At 36.4% G+C, this 18,019-nt stretch overlaps 2 protein-coding genes across 4 annotated transcripts; both read left to right on the top strand.

Annotated features, from left to right (window-relative positions):
- Nucleotides 1-5,754: 5,754 nt before the first annotated feature.
- Nucleotides 5,755-9,627, top strand: LOC149932976 (uncharacterized). 3 transcript variants are annotated; one of them, XM_090156546.1, is made up of 4 exons: nt 7,285-7,399; nt 7,504-7,658; nt 7,873-8,125; nt 8,199-9,627. In XM_090156546.1, exons 2-4 carry the CDS (start codon nt 7,635-7,637, stop codon nt 9,041-9,043), a joined length of 1,122 nt encoding a protein of 373 aa, XP_090012672.1. In that variant the 5' UTR covers nt 7,285-7,399; nt 7,504-7,634; the 3' UTR covers nt 9,044-9,627. The 3 variants fall into 3 exon arrangements, with proteins under 3 accessions (XP_090012670.1, XP_090012672.1, XP_090012671.1); XM_090156544.1 differs by lacking the exons at nt 7,285-7,399; nt 7,504-7,658 and adding an exon at nt 5,755-6,079; XM_090156545.1 differs by lacking the exon at nt 7,285-7,399 and having other exon boundaries at nt 7,407-7,658.
- A 408-nt stretch (nt 9,628-10,035) lies between these two features.
- On the top strand, nt 10,036-18,002 carry LOC149932975 (arylsulfatase B-like). The gene is made up of 12 exons (XM_090155638.1): nt 10,036-10,345; nt 10,422-10,633; nt 10,742-10,932; nt 10,997-11,156; nt 11,215-11,327; nt 11,394-11,504; nt 11,562-11,687; nt 11,754-11,880; nt 11,945-12,268; nt 13,307-13,487; nt 16,217-16,472; nt 17,717-18,002. Exons 3-12 carry the CDS (start codon nt 10,825-10,827, stop codon nt 17,861-17,863), a joined length of 1,653 nt encoding a protein of 550 aa, XP_090011764.1. The 5' UTR covers nt 10,036-10,345; nt 10,422-10,633; nt 10,742-10,824; the 3' UTR covers nt 17,864-18,002.
- Nucleotides 18,003-18,019: the final 17 nt, after the last annotated feature.

Below are 18,019 nucleotides of genomic sequence, written 5' to 3'. Positions count from 1 at the left end.
AGCGTGGGAAGAAATGAACAATAGTCGTAACCGAAAGATGGCCATATTTTAAAGACGAGAACGACCTTTAGCTCTTTTTCCGAGAAGCGATACGAAATTATTAATTAGGCAGAAATGTCCCAGCAACCCGTAATTACCCCTAAAATTGGCTCCAGAAATCTGTCCCGGGATTAAATTTTAAAAAATACATTAAGAGAACCCTTCTTATATTCAGTGGACCCTCGGGGCTATTTCTTCGCAACTGTACAGGGTGACTCCGAGCATGACAAATTTTGAAATTTTTATACATTATGACAATATTGGTGTTAATAAATAAAAACACTAATATTCCATATGAAAACAATAAAAAAATATATACAGTTATTCCTTACATTAAAAATATATCCGAAAAAGTAGGAAATACACTAAGTTAATGCAAAACTAAACCTGTTTTTAAACCATGCAATAAAATTAGTAATACTCTAGCCCCGAAAAAAGACAAAATCCCTATCACCGAAAGCTACGGTGTTTACAAAATTCCATGTATATGTAAGGGTGCTTATATTGGTCAAACAAAGCGCAATTTTAAATTCCGACTAAACGAACATAAAAATGATGTACAAAATAATAAAACCCACTCATCTGCTTTAGCTGAACATATAAAAAATAACCCCTGCCATTCTATACTATTTGATAACTATGTAAAACTTAACTTCAGAGAATCTCTCGAAATTTTATACCATAAAAAAACCAAATTAATTTTCAATCGTGACGAAGGTCCAAATAATTTTTTAGCCACATTGTGGAAATTGTAACCGAGTTTCGCTTATCTCACTTCACACCCGATGATGCTACCGAACGGCAGCGAAACTAGTCGTGACCAACATTTTTAAATAAAATGTTTTCACAAAATTTTTACTATGCAAAAGTGGTTGTTTTTATTTTATTTTAATTTAATTATGACAATAACTAGTGCGATAGTTAAATCTGAAAAATTTAAAACAAATCCCAATTTATTGGTTTTTATCGCGGTGCATCGAAAACGAATCAAAATCGTTGGTTCCATCGAATAAAATATATTTGTTCCTTCGAAACTTTAAATGTAATCGTCGAAATTATATATTTATTTTTTCCATTTTCAATTTTATCTTTAATATTTCAAAATTCATCGGTGGTTATTGGAGATAATTAAGACACCCTGTATAAATTCTGGTGCTTATGTCCTTGGCAATGCGCGATTGAATCGTGACTCAGCTGACAAATGAGACAAAAATTGCATCAGCCTCACCCCGCCTTTGTCAGAACTGTCAGATCAGCCTCTAAAAATACGAAGGCGCTAAGACACCAACAGTAAATAAATTCCTCCGTTGCTAGGGACAACCGCTTTACGTAACCCCGACGCTTTTATTTTGGCGATCTAGCAATTGTTTATTAATTCGCCTTTCATAGGAATTTAATTGGAGTGAGATTTTTTGGCTCCCTTTTATAACTCAAGCCGGGTTAGTTCGGATCTCAAGGTCCGAGACTCGATTGAATACAAATACCCGAATGTCGGCACGCCCTACCCGCTAAGGTAGGTATCTTAGATACGCGTACCAGACCCTGTCAGAGATCGCTGAGGAAATGTCACGCCAAAAAAAAACTATCTACTTTTTGGCCCCGAGCTTCGAAACCGCGACAGCTTAGAACGCGTTCTCTCAAATCAGACTTTGTCTGACTTCGTACATAATTGACTATGGAATTTGTCAATTCTCCTTGATAGTTATAGTTAGGAGTGTCCCTACTGCCATCTTAACTCGGTCCAGTTTAGGCTCGGGTAACGGGACTGATGTTCACGTGAAGAGCGCGTGGCAAAAGAGCGCCTAAGATGGTTATTTTTTTCTGGCTTTTCAAAAACGTTATAATTACCGTAGCGTACCTAACGGAAACCGCGTAAAAAAGTGGTCTATTTTTTCGCTCTAATACCAGGATACCGCAACTTTTTTCGGCGGACTATTTTAAATATATTAGAATTAATCATGTAAAGGCGATAAAAATTTCACGGATCATTTAGAAAATGTTGCGGACAAATTTAAAAAGATGTCGAGAAATTCGTAGGCAAAACCTGCTACCGCTTAAATTGGCGAGTAATGGTCCATTGAGTTGGCCGACGCGACAAACAATCTAACACACACCTCGACGATAATGTACCGTATTCTAATGAATTGTTAGCCAATATCTCAGTCAAGGATAGTGCCTACTATTTGTTTCGAATTAAGCAAAATACCGAATTAGTACCAGGACAAAAATTGCCGTACAACTTTTCAGGCTAACAGTGGAAGAATTTCGCAACGTGACATTCTAAAAACTTAATATTTAGCGTTAATCTTAATTAAATCTGCAAATATTTTGAACGGGCTGGAGACGACGGTTTCACTTTTTGACGACAACGGCCCGCGGGGGTCTGCGTAAAGTAGAATTATTTTTGAAGGTCTTTTCGATCTGTCCAGCGTGGCGGCGAACCCAAAGAAATGTGGGAAGCTAATCACTCTTCAAGCTGATTGAGGGGAGATTTAATTTAGGGCTATAAAAAAGTGAGCACGCGTATATGGAAGAAAAATGTTTCTCATATTTAATTTGTAACTATATAAGGTTTAGGGCAACGATGATGTCACGCCACCTCTCCTGTTTTTTTTTTGAAATTTAAAGTGCGCATTTTTAGAGTCGCTAGACCACACTTTGCGATAGGCGTAGGCCCCTTCGAAAAGGGTTGGAAGCTATTTTTTAACACTTTACCAAAAAAATTGGTCTAACTCATGTCGGATGACGTTTTCAAGGATTTTTCGTAATTAATGGACTCTTAAATTGAAAGATTCGATCAACTCGTGTCCCGAATCAAGCGCTATTTGCCCCAATTTCAAAAAATTAGAATTTAAATGTGGTACGGAGAGATATTTTTGAGTACGTTTGAATTAACATAACTCGAGCTTCTAGCGAGATCAAAAGTTTACATTTGGAGGAAAATTAAATTAATTTTGTATAATTGGGCTATAACTAACAATTGTAAGTGGTGTTCCAATAAATAGCTGTTACAGAATGTAAAATTTTTAAATAAATCTACAGTTTATATATCAATAAGATTAAATCGTTATTTAATGGGTGTCTTATTAATTAATTAATTCATAATAAATATAGTGAATCGTTCACGGGTCAAGTCAGTGGCCATCGCTCAAAATCGGGCCTAATACGTGCCAAATTACCCTACGAAATTTTTATAAAAATCCAAATTTCTAGATTTTCTCTCAGATACGGAAAATATTTGAAAGAAAACTCGAGATTTTAAAAATAAATCTAAACAAACAACAATACCCAAACCCCTGGACAAGGCGTCAACGATGAAAAGAGACAAACAGTGATATTTCACGTTAAAATAAAGTCCACAAAACTCCTCAAATACGCGAGGATTTTAATATCAGTTACGCTATCATTTGAGCGTCAATTTCTTATCTGAAAGGCGATTATCGCCAACCGGGGATTAAATGAAAATCTGACGAAAGTGATTTTACGAAAGCCATCAATATCTTTAACACCTTCTGACGTTTCTGGCAGCTATTTAAAATGGATTAAGTTCTTTAAAAACTTAACAAGGGAGGGGGGAGGAGAAATATAATATTCCCGTATAAACAAGAACTCGCCTTCTCAAACTACTAGTGTTATCGAACTTTTACGTTGTTCGAGGTAAAAACTGAAAATATGTTCGGATAAGAATCTTATCTTCGTACGCATCGTGTAAATAAAATAACTGGTGCAATTTAACGAAATATATTCCAGGGCTCAACTCTTTAAAGAATCCCGGGAGATCTGTTTCAAGGAAAAACATTTAAAGCCGATATGAAATATTTGTACCCCCCTTTTCAATCTCTATGGCAATAATTCGAGTTCCTCCCCTTTAGGTAATCTGTTTCTTTTCACTCCCTTCGCCGAAGTTTGCGGATCCCGAAACGGATAAACCAGAGCCGCTCCACCCCGATTTTATGAAAGCTCCAAAGTTGATGTCCTTCGTGCTCAATTCCCAACGAACGAAACCCCCTTCACGCGCGCCCAGTTACGACAATTACCGAGTAGTTGGCTCTAAAACGGGGGATACGCTGGACATTTTTAGTCTCCTCGCTATCCGGTAAACTCGACACCCTAACAATCGCCGGGGTTCATGGTCAAACGTACACGCTATGAAAGATATTTGAAATATGGTCATTCTTAAATGACAGCGCGTGGGAAGGATACGGTAAAGGATTTGCGATACATATGTCATATGAAATATTTGAATATTTACCTTCTAAAATAATCTAATGTATTTTTCCGTATCAGAAATATATCACATATCAATAAGTGTTCGATTTTCTATACTACTACTGTTATTTGCTTATTAATGCTGCTTGGGAGAAAACATAATTCCAAATACGTCATATTCATTTTCAAATACGGGAATATACGATTTTTATATTAAGTTCATATCAAAAGGTTGTCTAATATTTACATTCGATATAGTCAGGCGATACATTTTAAGCCTTGATGCCGTTTTGCAGAAAAACTACGTTCATTGTAAACTGCCTCCAACCTACGAATACTTGAGTTATATTTATGTTATATACTTTTGACGATTGTGACAAAGGGATTATGTATACGACTAAATTTTTCTGTAAGTAGAACTATTTCAAACAATTGCGAATTGGAATTTTTGATTTTCAAACTTTGTAGAGATATGATTAGTGTAAGAAGAGACCCCGCCTCGGCTTTGAACTCTCGCATTGTTTACTAGATCCGCAGATTCGAATAACATCGCATTCCAAAGTTTAAACTGACATATTCTAATTATTATTTTCCTTAATACGTCATTACGAACGTAATACCATTAAAAACCATTAAATAAGGAGGGCATCAATTAGAAACCATTGACGAAATAACTATCATTTTCTACATCTTTTAACTCGTACTTCGAGGGATCGCTGTAACAAATTGTAAGCCTACAATTAGGAATCATTTTGCTCCGCAAACAATAGCTAAATGTATTACATCGGTCGCGACTTTGTGGAACTTAGCAGTATTTTACCGCGATACTTATTCGGTGTAACACGTCCGCAATTATCATATCTGGGCTTGTATTTCGGGCGTATTAATTATCTTTGATCATTTTCGCGAACCATACCGAATTATTAATAATAGAGTCGCAGCGCCGTTTTGTCTTCGCGCCAAATCAAATTCGATAGCTTAAATTCTTCGAAAACCCAAAGGATTAAAATCCTATATCCCGTTTCTGGGACCAAGTCGCGGGAAATTTAAGAATAATGAAAAACTAGTCGAGACTGAGAGACTGAAAACGCGCGGTTTACTCGGCAACGCGTCGGAAGCGGGGACGAAGGTTCACCTCGTTCACGCTCCACAGCCGTGTCCCCGCATTCGACTGCGCTGCCTGGTTAGCGGAGACGCAATTACCGAGGGCGGGACCACGGAGGAAGATAGATAGAGCCGAGGACGGAGAGGGGGGGGGGGACGAAGAAACTTTCTCTCGAGCACCGAGGTACTTGGTCTTCAGTGGCAGCTTGACTGCGCACCACGAAAGGAGACCACTCGCCGAACAGACCGGAGCTAGCAATTGGGACACTGGGGTTCACACTAACGCGCCATTTCCAGAATTCCAATCCAGAACGCCGAGGAATCTAAAGTCCGTCGATGTTCGACAAGTCTAGTTGACCGTTCGATTAAAACAATTGCAATCCGTCGAAATAGCTAAATCCGTTGTTTAGTTGACTCTAATCCGTTTCGACGCATTTTTGTCAAACTGGACGCGAGTTAGAAGTTCAAGTTCGTACTCCAATCAAGTGGTGGTCAAGCGATTTTCACTATAAGTCGAGTAAAAACGAATCATTCGCAGTAACCGTAAAAACGCCAAGCTCATCAATCAATCAGTCCAGAGTTAAAATCGAAGATGTTACGCGTTTTGTGATATCGAGACACGGGAATATTTTCGATTGCGGTGGAAGCCAAATCTGAACGGTGTCAAATTGCAGAAATATCGTTCAACATGGTTTTCGCCCTTGTCGCTGCCGGCTCTCAAACTCGGGTAAGTCATACCAGGCCCAGATAACAAAATAAATGAGAAGCGTGGCTTACAAACGAGCGAAGACGCCGCTGGGCTCCCGGCGCCACAATCGAGAGAGCGTGTTTTGGAGGGTTTTTTTTAACAATATTATTACTGTTAATTTTTTTATAACGTTTCCGCGCGCGTGCAATTTCTTTTGTTGAAAGGTTCGTGGGGTGGCAAGATAAAATATTTCGTATACAGATTAGCCACAAAAAAATGGTTGTAAAATCCACGGCGATTATGCTCTAGTTTTCAAAAACGTATATAATTCTCGTTACGCGGTTTATTACTGGCTTTTTTTTAAAAAAAAAGCTAACGAAATAAACGGGTCATTCTGAAAAATAAAAGCGTGGAATTCTCGATACGATTTGAAAATGGTCGAGAGTAAAAGGGAAGCGAAGTCAAACGAGTTTGCAAAAGATAATCAATGTGGAAAGAACGAAATATTTTTGAGTAATTGAGCGGGTCTCGATCAAGGTGCTGGGCGAATATGTAGGCCCTCTACTATAATATATCTATCCACGCGTTCCGAAAACGGGATTTTGCATATTTGACATTACGTTAATACGTCTTTGCGAAAATTTTAAGGTGCGTTTAAAAATAATTTAAATAGTCGCCTATTCCGAGTGTAATTATTTTTTCTAAAATTTCAAGGATTTGGTTTAGTTTTTTCTCTTCCCAATTCGTTCGGGAGCTTAGCGGCCGAGACATTATGTAGAAAACTACGTTAAAAAGACAACTTTTTACGGTTGTTTATTAAAGCTTATTTCGTTGTTCTAACAATGGCGGGGAAACGGTAAAGTTTGCGAGCCGCCGCGATCGTACCTACTTCGATGTAAAGCGTCTCTTAAGGAATATAATGAAAGTTCTCCAAACGCACCTCCCATAGCGGAAAATATTAGCGACTGTTTGAAGGTCACTTCGATTAATATCCGTTAATTCTAAATGTCCCGTAACATTTTCCTATCACCCAAAATGACAAGAAATTAAATGGGCGGAGTCAACGTAAGCGGTTGAATTAATTTATTCAAATAGGGGGAGGAAAATAAGGGTAACGCTACGTATATTTTATAAAACCTTAATTTTAATAAAAAAATATAAAAAATATATGACCGACCTAAAATAATTTAAACGGGGAACTTCCTTTAAATGGGTTACGTCGAAATATGATTTTAATATGGTCATTAATATGTTCGTAAGCGAGGGCGAACGGCTTCCTCGTTTGTGCCTTTTTTGACGTCAGATTAAAAGAACCGGAGCTAAAAACAACCTCCCTCGACTTTAAGACTACACAAATAAGTACGTAACAGCCATGACATTGAACTTTTAACTACACGTGTTCCAACTTTCGCGAGTATTTCGTTTCGGTACTTGGAAAGACGCTTGTACGCCCTTTATTTTAGGAATCGTACGTGGGTAAATCCAGAATGTCGGAAACGAAGACGTACATCGACGGCGGGGGAAACCCGTCGGGTCTCGGGTTAGCTGATAGTTCAAAGAACGAAAGAGAGGATAAAGACTCTGCCACGATTCAATGTCAGATCGGTATTTGGGAAAGGTGAACGCCTCTCTTACGAAACAAAGTGTCTTAAATAGACGCTAACGCCCCCTACCTTTCGCCTACGCTAACGGAAGGGAAAAACGCCGAAATTGTTCCGGTACTTGTATCTCGGAACTATAATTACAAAGTGTCTCTTAGATCGTAGCCGCCTACGCGTATCTTTTTGAAGTATTCGAAATGACTTTAGCTCATAGTATGGTATATTTCGCAGGTCAACCCACTGTCTTTAATCTCCGCTGTTATTTTGACGTTGTTCGTGTCCGGATCCGTCGGACTTCCCGTGCCCATCGGGGCGCCTGACCTTCCTATCAACACGCCTACGTCCGTGGTACTTAGGCAAGGACACTCAATTACGGAAGAAGCTATCAGACAGGAAATCGATTCAGACACGCTAAGGCTACTGTCCTTCGCCAAACCGAATCGAATTCTGAGCCATCTTGGTATCCGTGGATCTCTCGGTGAAGGTAAATCCAAAATCTCCTAAAACTTTGATTTTTAATAGCAACATATTAACCTTGGTTTTTCCCGTCCTTCTAGCTTCTTTGGTTTTGAACCGACGCCCAGCTAACGGCGAGCGTCAAGACCTCCAATCACCCTTCGTTTTTCCCAATGAAGAGGCCAACAACCAATCACCACCCAGCGATTCTTCCAAGGAGGCCTCGATTGACTCCACTCACCCATTCGGAGCGGTTCGAGCGACGGGTCAGCACCAGGGTTCTGTCCAGGAGGCTGGACAGCAATTCCCATCTCATCAACCAACGGTGCAACAATTCGGAGCCGCGCAAGAGGGCGGACCGCAATTCGGATCTGTCCAGGAAACTGGACAACCACCGGGTCATCAATTTGGCTCTGTCCAAACAACGGGACAACAAATCGGATCGATTCAGGAGGCTGGACAGCAATTCGCCACTGACCAGCAACAAGGCCATCAATTTGGTTCAGTCCAAGCAACGGGTCAGCAAATCGGATCCGCGCAAGAGGCGGCTCATCAATTCGTAAATGGGCAGACGCAGTTCGGCTCCGCACAAGGAACGGTATCGCCTTTCGGAACCGTTCAAACAACGGAACATCCTTCGAAAACAACCGAACTACCATTGAGGACGTCTCCCGACAAGCTGCTAGAAGAATTGATGACCTATGGTCGAGGAAACAAAACAGCGGAGGAAGTCGAGGAAAGCTACAAGCTCGGCTACAGCGTCGACGAAGGGACGCAAAAACGATTTCGATACGAAGAGAAGACACCGGAAGGACTTATCGTGGGAGAGTTTGGAATTCACAAAGGAAACGGAGACGGAATAATCCGCGGAGTTCGTTACACCGCCGAGGCCGGAGTACACCCTAAAGTTCTTTACGAAGCCTTGGTCAAGTTTCTATCATTATAACGATAAAAACGGAAAAATATCTCTAGCCCGAATCGAGTGATGTATCTAGTAAGGTACTAAGTTTACTGTCGAGTCCTAGCGGATAGACATTTCAACCGAGACCCGGTTGTAGGTTTTCCGTTACTCCGCTGTAACATATAGTACTGAACCGTACGCGTGTTAGCCCTTGACTGAAATTATTTATTGTTGAATTAGTTAGGGGTTAATTCCTTCATATGCTTTGGTAAAATTCGTGAGCTTGAGATATAAGTTAGGTACCCCCGCGGATCTACCTACCGAGTCATTTAACTAAAGAGCTTTAAATCGAAAACTTTTCTACTACACACAACACACGGCCGAAACGGGCTTTTGGTTTCCCACGCGACTTAAACTCTCCACGGTCTGTTCACGATTATCATTACAAATAACTATAACTTCATCCGTAAACCTTAATAAATTAAGAGTTTAGGAGTACAGGCACATTCCTCATTTAGTTAACTGGCGTAACTAAAAAGACACTAATTCTCTCTATCCATAATCAAATGAGATATTACCGAAGAGCGTTTAAATATTTTTGAACATTAAAAAAAAAGAGTGCCAATACACACCGAGTGCTTTCATTACTAGATTAACCAATATTTTGTTGTATTTCGAGTAAATTTAGAATATTTACCGTTTGGAAAAAGTGAGTTGGATCCTAGGCGGTAAATGCTCCATTTGGAGTTTTAATTAAAGGTCTTACCTTTTTAACGAGTCGAGACATTATTGTAAAATGTATATAGAGACACGCTAATTGAAATATATAGGTCGTATTTTTTGTAAATACTATAATTATATTACATTTTTTTCCCCGTTGTTGTCGTAAATAAAAACAAATATTACCAAAGTGTCGTTTCATTTGTTATGATTTAACATCATTTGTGGGAGATAAATCCGGAAAAAAAGTGAAGGGCGTTCCGCCCATTTGTCCGTAATTTAACTTCGGATATGTCCCACTCGTTTACGACACGATATATTGTTTAGAATACTGGCCTACTTTCGATCGCGAGTGTCGCCTTCACGGAATTTTGAACACGAAAGAGATGCAATACGCTTCAACGATTCTACGGTTTGTTGATTGAACGGGTTCTCTCTTGCAAAATACCCAAATAAGTTACGACCCGAAAGGTTAAAATCTGTATAAAAAAGAACCAAACGCGCCTGGAAAAACGTTTTTGGCACCAGAATCATCCGTCGACCGAGTTTCAGTACGTCCCATATATCCGGGCAAAGACTAGTAAACTAGTCATTCTAGACCACGTACCCCATATTAATATTCAAAAGGTAGGTCTCACCCTCTACCTCCCTCCTCGACTTTAGAGTCTCACGCGAATTGAAACTGCCGAACGTTTACTTCTAGCCGCGAGCGAACGCTATCGAACTTAGGTAGTACGTCTCCTACCGCTCCATTGTGGCACCGTGATCCTGCGAGTAATATACGTGAGTATCTAAGACCGGCTATTACGTAGGATCGAAATTCCAGCGGTTTCGGTAAAAGAAATCACGACGAAAGAGGAACTACTTTTTAAGTATACTAAAGAAAGAGTTTCGAGATTGTGGGGGTCAATATTGGTAAGTGAAATGATTAGCCTGAGGTTCCTTATCGATGCCAAGCACGTTTCTCAATGATATTTTTTCTTCTTTTTGATTTCCCCCATAGCTTTATTCTATCTACGATAGCGCCTTGTAATCGAAGAGCAAACGTGTCAAAGATCGACTCTCGGGACGAGCGCCGCGGCTGTTGCCCGAACAGAAACTGAAAGATGTTGATTCTAGCCACATCGTTCGCTGTCTCAATCATTTTGCTTTTCGTCTCGTCCTCGTCCGGTATCAAACGTCCCCATATTGTCGTCGTAGTGGCTGATGATTTGGTTCGTTATTTATATTAATTAAGCTATAATTACCACATATTAAATATATATTTAATACAAACAGGGCTGGAATGACGTCAGTTTTCACGGATCCCCGCAAATACCCACGCCGAACATCGACGCCTTGGCGGCCGATGGATTGGTTCTGGACAATTATTACGTGCAGCCCTTGTGTACGCCGTCGAGAGCCGCCCTTATGAGCGGATACTATCCTATACATACTGGTAATTATCAAAATTATTTCTTTCGCAACTAGTTTTAATATTTGTCTTTCTCAACCAGGGCTACAGAGTTCGGTGACTCTAGGTTCCTCCAATAAATCTCTGCCTTTGAAATTCACTATTCTCCCGCAGTATTTGAAGCGACTAGGATACTCGACGCACGCGGTTGGGAAGGTTGGCGATAAATAAATAACTAAATACTTTGAGACGAGTTTTTTAATTAATAAATTAAAATTTTAGTGGCATTTGGGCCATCACAAGAAAGAGTTTACACCGAAGTACCGAGGATTCGATTCTTTTTTTGGATCTTACTTGGGTTACGGAGACTATTACGACCACACGACGTCAGAGGTAATTTCGGTTTTTGAGATTTTTGTACGAAGGTATAACCCTTTTCATTTTTAACAGGGACCTTATTGGGGTTTTGACCTCCATGACAACATGGAACCAGCCTGGAACGAATCCGGCCAATACGTCACCGAATTGTTCACCAGTAAAGCCGTCAATATCATAAAGAGACACGACACATCGAACGTATGTTTAGGAATAAATATTGAAATTGACGATAATACTAAATGTCCTCTTTTTAACTTATCACAGCCTCTTTTCCTTTACTTGGCTCATAGAGCCGTTCATTTTGGAAACTTCTACGGGCGACTCTCCGCCCCTGTAAAGTACACTAAAGAACTACCCCATATCAGAAGTATCAACAGGCGACTTTTCGGCGGTTGGTTATACTAAACACTTATCACTAAAACTGGGACTAATGTCTTTGGTATTTGAATCTATAGGTATGGTTACGGCCCTGGACGAGTCAGTGGGACAAGTATTCCAAGCGTTGAACGAAAAAGAGATGCTTCGGAACACCATCGTCTTGTTTACCAGCGACAATGGCGGGGACGTGATGGGCACCCTGAAAGGCACTCTACAAAACATATCTTCAAACTGGCCTTTGAGAGGCGGTAAGATGTCGCTGTGGCAAGGAGGCGTCAAAGGAGTCGGTATACTTTGGAACGGGTTGAAGATTCCAGAAAGATCTGTCCAGAAGCAAATGGCGGTACGACGCCAACTACTTCACATTTCTGACTGGTTACCCACTCTGTACCACGCCGCGGGTAAGCTAAACGGGACTATTATGATCTACAGTTACAAGAGCCACGTAGCTTCCAACGCGAGAAGCTAATAAACTGCTAGATTTTCGTCTGTTAAGATTGGGGTTTGTGTTTGATAATATTAAATCATCCGCTTAGAAGACAAAATCCAGCAATTTATGAACTCGCGTTGATGGCTACGTTGCTTTATATAACCTGAAAAACCAAATTACATTAGAACATAAGCACCATAAGTATGACAATTATACAAAATTATCACCGAATTGATTTTCAGAGCTCTTGCGTTATTACCGTTTAGCTCTCAGCGTAGAGTCCGTTAGTGTCCAAAATACGCGAGTTCTAATGTCAAACTTCCCCTAGATTCGTATTTTTAATGTGACTTTTTGAGAGGCCTAGAGTTCTATATATTATAAAAATTTATCATTTTAAATGTAAGAATTTATAAATGAAGGCTTTCTAAAAATTCGAAGAAACCGTAGGAGTGGAAATACTTTCGGTAGGCTTAAGTCTTTAAGCCACATTTATTGGTCTAGTTATTCGCAGACTACACAGAGACAATTATACGAAGTTGAAAATTGGACTTCAAAATATTCCCCGTCGCTGCCGCCACCGAACGATTTTGACCGGCGCTCCACCGAAGGTTTATAATATTATTTAACAGGACTACCAGATTTTCCGTTGATATCAGTCTCTTTGAAGCTTTAACAAAAATTTTGTTATTTCTTTATCACATTTCAATTATTACTTTGGTACTGCAAATATAAGTTTATTTTCTACGAAATTTCATATACACGCCGCGCCACGCCTACACCGCGTTAAATTTTGGTTCTACGCCTCGGGGTCTACTTTAAAATACTTAAAAACAGCCATACTAACCGATTTTAAATTGTCTATCTCCATAAAATCATTAAAAAAATGACGTGCTCGGTTAGAAAAGGAGCATTAAAACAATATTCAGTGTCATACTTTTGGTCCTAATGTTACTTATGATTAGAATTATAGTATATATCAAGATGTATAATCCACTTGAAACCTGTTAAGGTGGTAATATCGAAGATTTAGGCAGTATCGACGGGTTCAACATGTGGGATTCCTTAATGAGGAACCAGCATTCTCCCAGGAGAGAGATCCTGCTGAATATCGACCCACAGCTCGGAGATTCCGGAATTTTAGCGAGAAATTACAAATTTTTAAAATTGAATTTTTCCCAGGGAATGAAATGGTACGTTACAGCATATATATGTAATATATTTAAAATATTTAATACATTTAATATATGTAATATATTTAATACATTTAATATATGTAATATATTTAATACATTTAATATACGTAATATATTTAATATATTTAATACATTTAATGTACGTAATATATTTAATACATTTAATATACGTAATATATTTAATATTTAATACATTTAATATACGTAATATATTTAATATTTAATATACGTAATATATTTAATATTTAATACATTTAATATACGTAATATATTTAATACATTTAATATACGTAATATATTTAATATTTAATACATTTAATATACGTAATATATTTAATATTTAATATACGTAATATATTTAATATTTAATATACGTAATATATTTAATATTTAATACATTTAATATACGTAATATATTTAAAACATTTAATGTACGTAATATATTTAATATATTTAATACATTTAATTTACGTAATATATTTAATATATTTAATACATTTAATATACGTAATATATTTAAAACATTTAATGTACGTAATATATTTAATATATTTAATACATTTAATTTACGTAATATATTTAATATATTTAATACATTTAATTTACGTAATATATTTAATATATTTAATACATTTAATATACGTAATATATTTAATACATTTAATGTACGTAATATATTTAATACATGTAATGTACGTAATATATTTAATACATTTAATGTACGTAATATATTTAATACATTTAATGTACGTAATATATTTAATACATTTAATGTACGTAATATATTTAATACATTTAATGTACGTAATATATTTAATACATTTAATGTACGTAATATATTTAATACATTTAATACATTTAATATACGTAATATATTTAATACATTTAATGTACGTAATATATTTAATATATTTAATACATTTAATTTACGTAATATATTTAATATATTTAATACATTTAATATACGTAATATATTTAATATATTTAATACACGTTATATTTAATACATTTAATGTACGTAATATATTTAATACATTTAATGTACGTAATATATTTAATACATTTAATGTACGTAATATATTTAATACATTTAATGTACGTAATATATTTAATACATTTAATGTACGTAATATATTTAATACATTTAATGTACGTAATATATTTAATACATTTAATACATTTAATTTACGTAATATATTTAATATATTTAATACATTTAATATACGTAATATATTTAATATATTTAATACACGTTATATTTAATACATTTAATGTACGTAATATATTTAATACATGTAATGTACGTAATATATTTAATACATTTAATGTACGTAATATATTTAATACATGTAATGTACGTAATATAATTAATACATTTAATGTACGTAATATATTTAATATGTGTAATATATTTAAAATGTGTAATATATTTAAAATGTGTAATATATTTAAAATGTGTAATATATTTAAAATGTGTAATATATTTAAAATGTGTAATATATTTAAAATGTGTAATATATTTAAAATGTGTAATACATTTAAAATGTGTAATACATTTAAAATGTGTAATACATTTAAAATGTGTAATACATTTAATATGTGTAATACATTTAATATGTGTAATACATTTAATATGTGTAATACATTTAATATGTGTAATACATTTAATATATAATCAAGAATGGATCTATTTATATCTAGAGATAATGTTTATATTCCGTCAGTCGGAACACATCATGGACCAGGGGAATATACAAAAGGGGGGAAGGAAATGTAATATGAGCCAATCTTATCTATTACGTCACTCAGGCGAATGTTTTAGTATTGATTGTCGTTTAAGGGGAGAAGCCAAGTTCTGGTCCTAGAGCTGCAACGAGAGCTAAGGTAAAAATCGTCGGAATATGAACATTCTCTCTATATATAAATAGATCCATTATTGATATAATGTATATAATATAAATAATATCTCTTACGTGAGAAGCTAAGTATTCATCTTAAAATATTGCTAATGTTATTCCCTCAAAACACGTACCTTCTTTCCTTCACAATCGTTTGTTGATTTTTCAACTGAAATTTCTAACACGGTGAAACTATTCGCGCCGAATGGAATATCCATTGAATTGGGAATAATACTGCTAGACTTACAATTACGATTTCGGTTGCCATGGTTACGTGGGACCTGTTCTGATAAGACTGTACGAAATACATCTTTATAATTAGGCAGTAGCGCCATCTATATTTTGTAAAGTTATATGGCTAAAAATAAATAATTATTAGCTAACTCACCGTAAATTTAGTTAAAAAGGATCGTGTTGACAGAATAAAATTATTTTTAAACAACTTCAAAGGTTTGTTTGTTACGAGTAATCATACATTTCAATTTCGCATCAGATTCACGAAAAAATTCAATTGCAATATAGTTGGCACCACTAGAGACAGATGCCGCCACGGTAGAACGATAAAGTTGATAAAGTCTCCTTATTGAACGAAATTGGTCCCGCGCCGGCCAGATTTAGTTGTACCTCTATTTATTCCCAACTCAATTGGAATATCTGTCGAGATGGCGAAGATTAATTTTAATGGCCTAGATGCATACTTTTCTCGTAATTAACATATTATAAACTTCTGGTTATAATTTAAAAAGGTAACGAGGAAAGGTAGCGATATTTTTGAATACAACGTCAACCATCGATTACGCCAATCATCCAATGAGCTTTTTCACGCAGGTTTAAGCCATCTGGTCGTGACGTTCTAAGTATGGCCAATTTTCAGCGATTGCCTCTCTTGGTCAGTCAATCAGCCGTTTCTAAAGCGCTGAAAACGATTGGCCGTTACTTTTCCGTTCCGACGCTCGACTTCTACACGAGACTGAACGTCACTTGCGGACCCAGACCCAGCTACGTCCCTGAAGAAACAATCTTTTTGTTTGATTTAATCAAAGACCCTTGTGAATACCACAATATCGCCCGAGAAAATCAGGAAGTAAGAGGCTATTTCTACACACTAAAATATCCTATTAAGGCGCAAGACTACAGTGGCCATTGTCTACTTTCGCGCTATTTCAAGCTGAACTCTTTTAATTTGGTATTTTAACTTATAAAATTAATATTTAAGTGTAGAACAGCCCCTTGTTTAGTGCTTAAAATAATTTTGACAATTTTAAATTTAAAAGTAATTAAATTATTACTTTTTAATTCGGACCCCCGGAGCTAAACAAGTTGGGCAAGCGCCCACACTACCCTTTAGTTAGGACCTTATATCTCGTTAACTATTAATATTAGAATTATAAAAATAATTTTAAGCACTAGAGGAAGGTTCAGCCTAATAAGAAAAATATAATTCAGTTATGTAATTGTTAAACAGAAACGTTCAGCTTGAATGAAAAAGAGGCTTTTACTGTATTCTTCCCCCTTAATAATCCTCCCCCCAATATTTGGAAAAACTGAGTTGGTATTTTGAGTTCAGTGTTAAAAATTTTTATTTTAATATTGAGGTTTAAGGGGGATATCCAGAGGTTTTATAATTTGTAAGTCGTACTAAATGTTTAAAAATTAAATCGAGCTAATATTATCGTCTAGTTAATATATGATTCCAGATACGAATGGGAAATACGATGTAAGTGTATACTTTTAAAATTAATATTTAAAATCAAAAATTTTTCAATAATTAATAAAAATAGTAATATCAAGAATTTATCTATTTATATATAGAGAGAATGTTTATATTCCGTCAGTCGCGACGCATCATGAACCAGGGGAATCAACTAAAGGGGGGAGGAAATTAAAAGGAGGCGTTCTTATTTAACGCGTCTCTCACGCGAATGTCAATCGGACGTAATATTTAGGGAACCAATAATGCGCCGCCTGGAATTGATTGGATTTGAAGGGGAGGGGCCAGGTTCTTATCATAGAGCTGCAACGGGAGCGAAGGTAAAAATCGACGCAATATAAACATTCTCTCTATATATAAATAGATCAATAATAAATAAATATATAAAAAATAATATAGTAACAAAAAATTTTCTCTACTCTGACGGTAATTTGTTCGAAATTATTTTAAATTCTGATATTTTATTAATAATTCGAAATAAATTAAGTAGCTCTATGCAGCCAAAGCGAATCGAGCTCGAGAAAAACAGCCGTATCGATTTTAGAAGAACCAAATTAGTTTCTACATATATTCTTTCAATGTATACAAATCACTATTGACCTTTCTATATTGCGCAGATTGTTCGACTAATGTCCGAACGCTTGGATGAATTCAATCGCACGATCGTCACGTCGAAAGAGAACAACAACGTCATTTGGAGCGACCCGGATCTACACGAATTTTTATGGACAAGTTGGGCCGACCCTCACGCGATATCTTCTTAACGATTGGCCCCATTTTAGCTATAGATTGTATTAACAACAAATGAACAACAACCCGCGCAGTGTTGTGTTACAAATTGTGTAATGTGTAAATTAGACAGACTTCAATATAGTCAATAAATTTCATCTTCATCGTGTACAAGCGTTTCCTCAGCCTCT

The sequence above is a fragment of the Leiobunum rupestre genome, chromosome 8 (genome assembly GCF_980474605.1).
Source record: "Leiobunum rupestre chromosome 8, qqLeiRupe1.1.hap1, whole genome shotgun sequence".
NCBI lineage: Eukaryota > Metazoa > Arthropoda > Arachnida > Opiliones > Sclerosomatidae > Leiobunum > Leiobunum rupestre.
The sequence above is the reverse complement of the archived record's forward strand: the minus strand, read 5'-3'. Positions and strand labels throughout refer to the sequence as shown.

What these genes read in the sequence shown, in the direction of transcription:
- LOC149932976 (XM_090156544.1), top strand. Translation starts at nt 6,041, where the DNA reads ATGGTTTTCGCCCTTGTCGCTGCCGGCTCTCAAACTCGG. An exon ending in CTGCCGGCTCTCAAACTCGG is followed by an intron (nt 6,080 to 7,872) that starts GTAAGTCATACC and finishes TATATTTCGCAG; the next exon opens with GTCAACCCACTGTCTTTAAT. An exon ending in CCGTGGATCTCTCGGTGAAG is followed by an intron (nt 8,126 to 8,198) that starts GTAAATCCAAAA and finishes CCGTCCTTCTAG; the next exon opens with CTTCTTTGGTTTTGAACCGA.
- LOC149932975 (XM_090155638.1), top strand. Translation starts at nt 10,825, where the DNA reads ATGTTGATTCTAGCCACATCGTTCGCTGTCTCAATCATTTTGCTTTTC. An exon ending in AGAGACACGACACATCGAAC is followed by an intron (nt 11,688 to 11,753) that starts GTATGTTTAGGA and finishes AACTTATCACAG; the next exon opens with CCTCTTTTCCTTTACTTGGC. An exon ending in CAACAGGCGACTTTTCGGCG is followed by an intron (nt 11,881 to 11,944) that starts GTTGGTTATACT and finishes TTGAATCTATAG; the next exon opens with GTATGGTTACGGCCCTGGAC.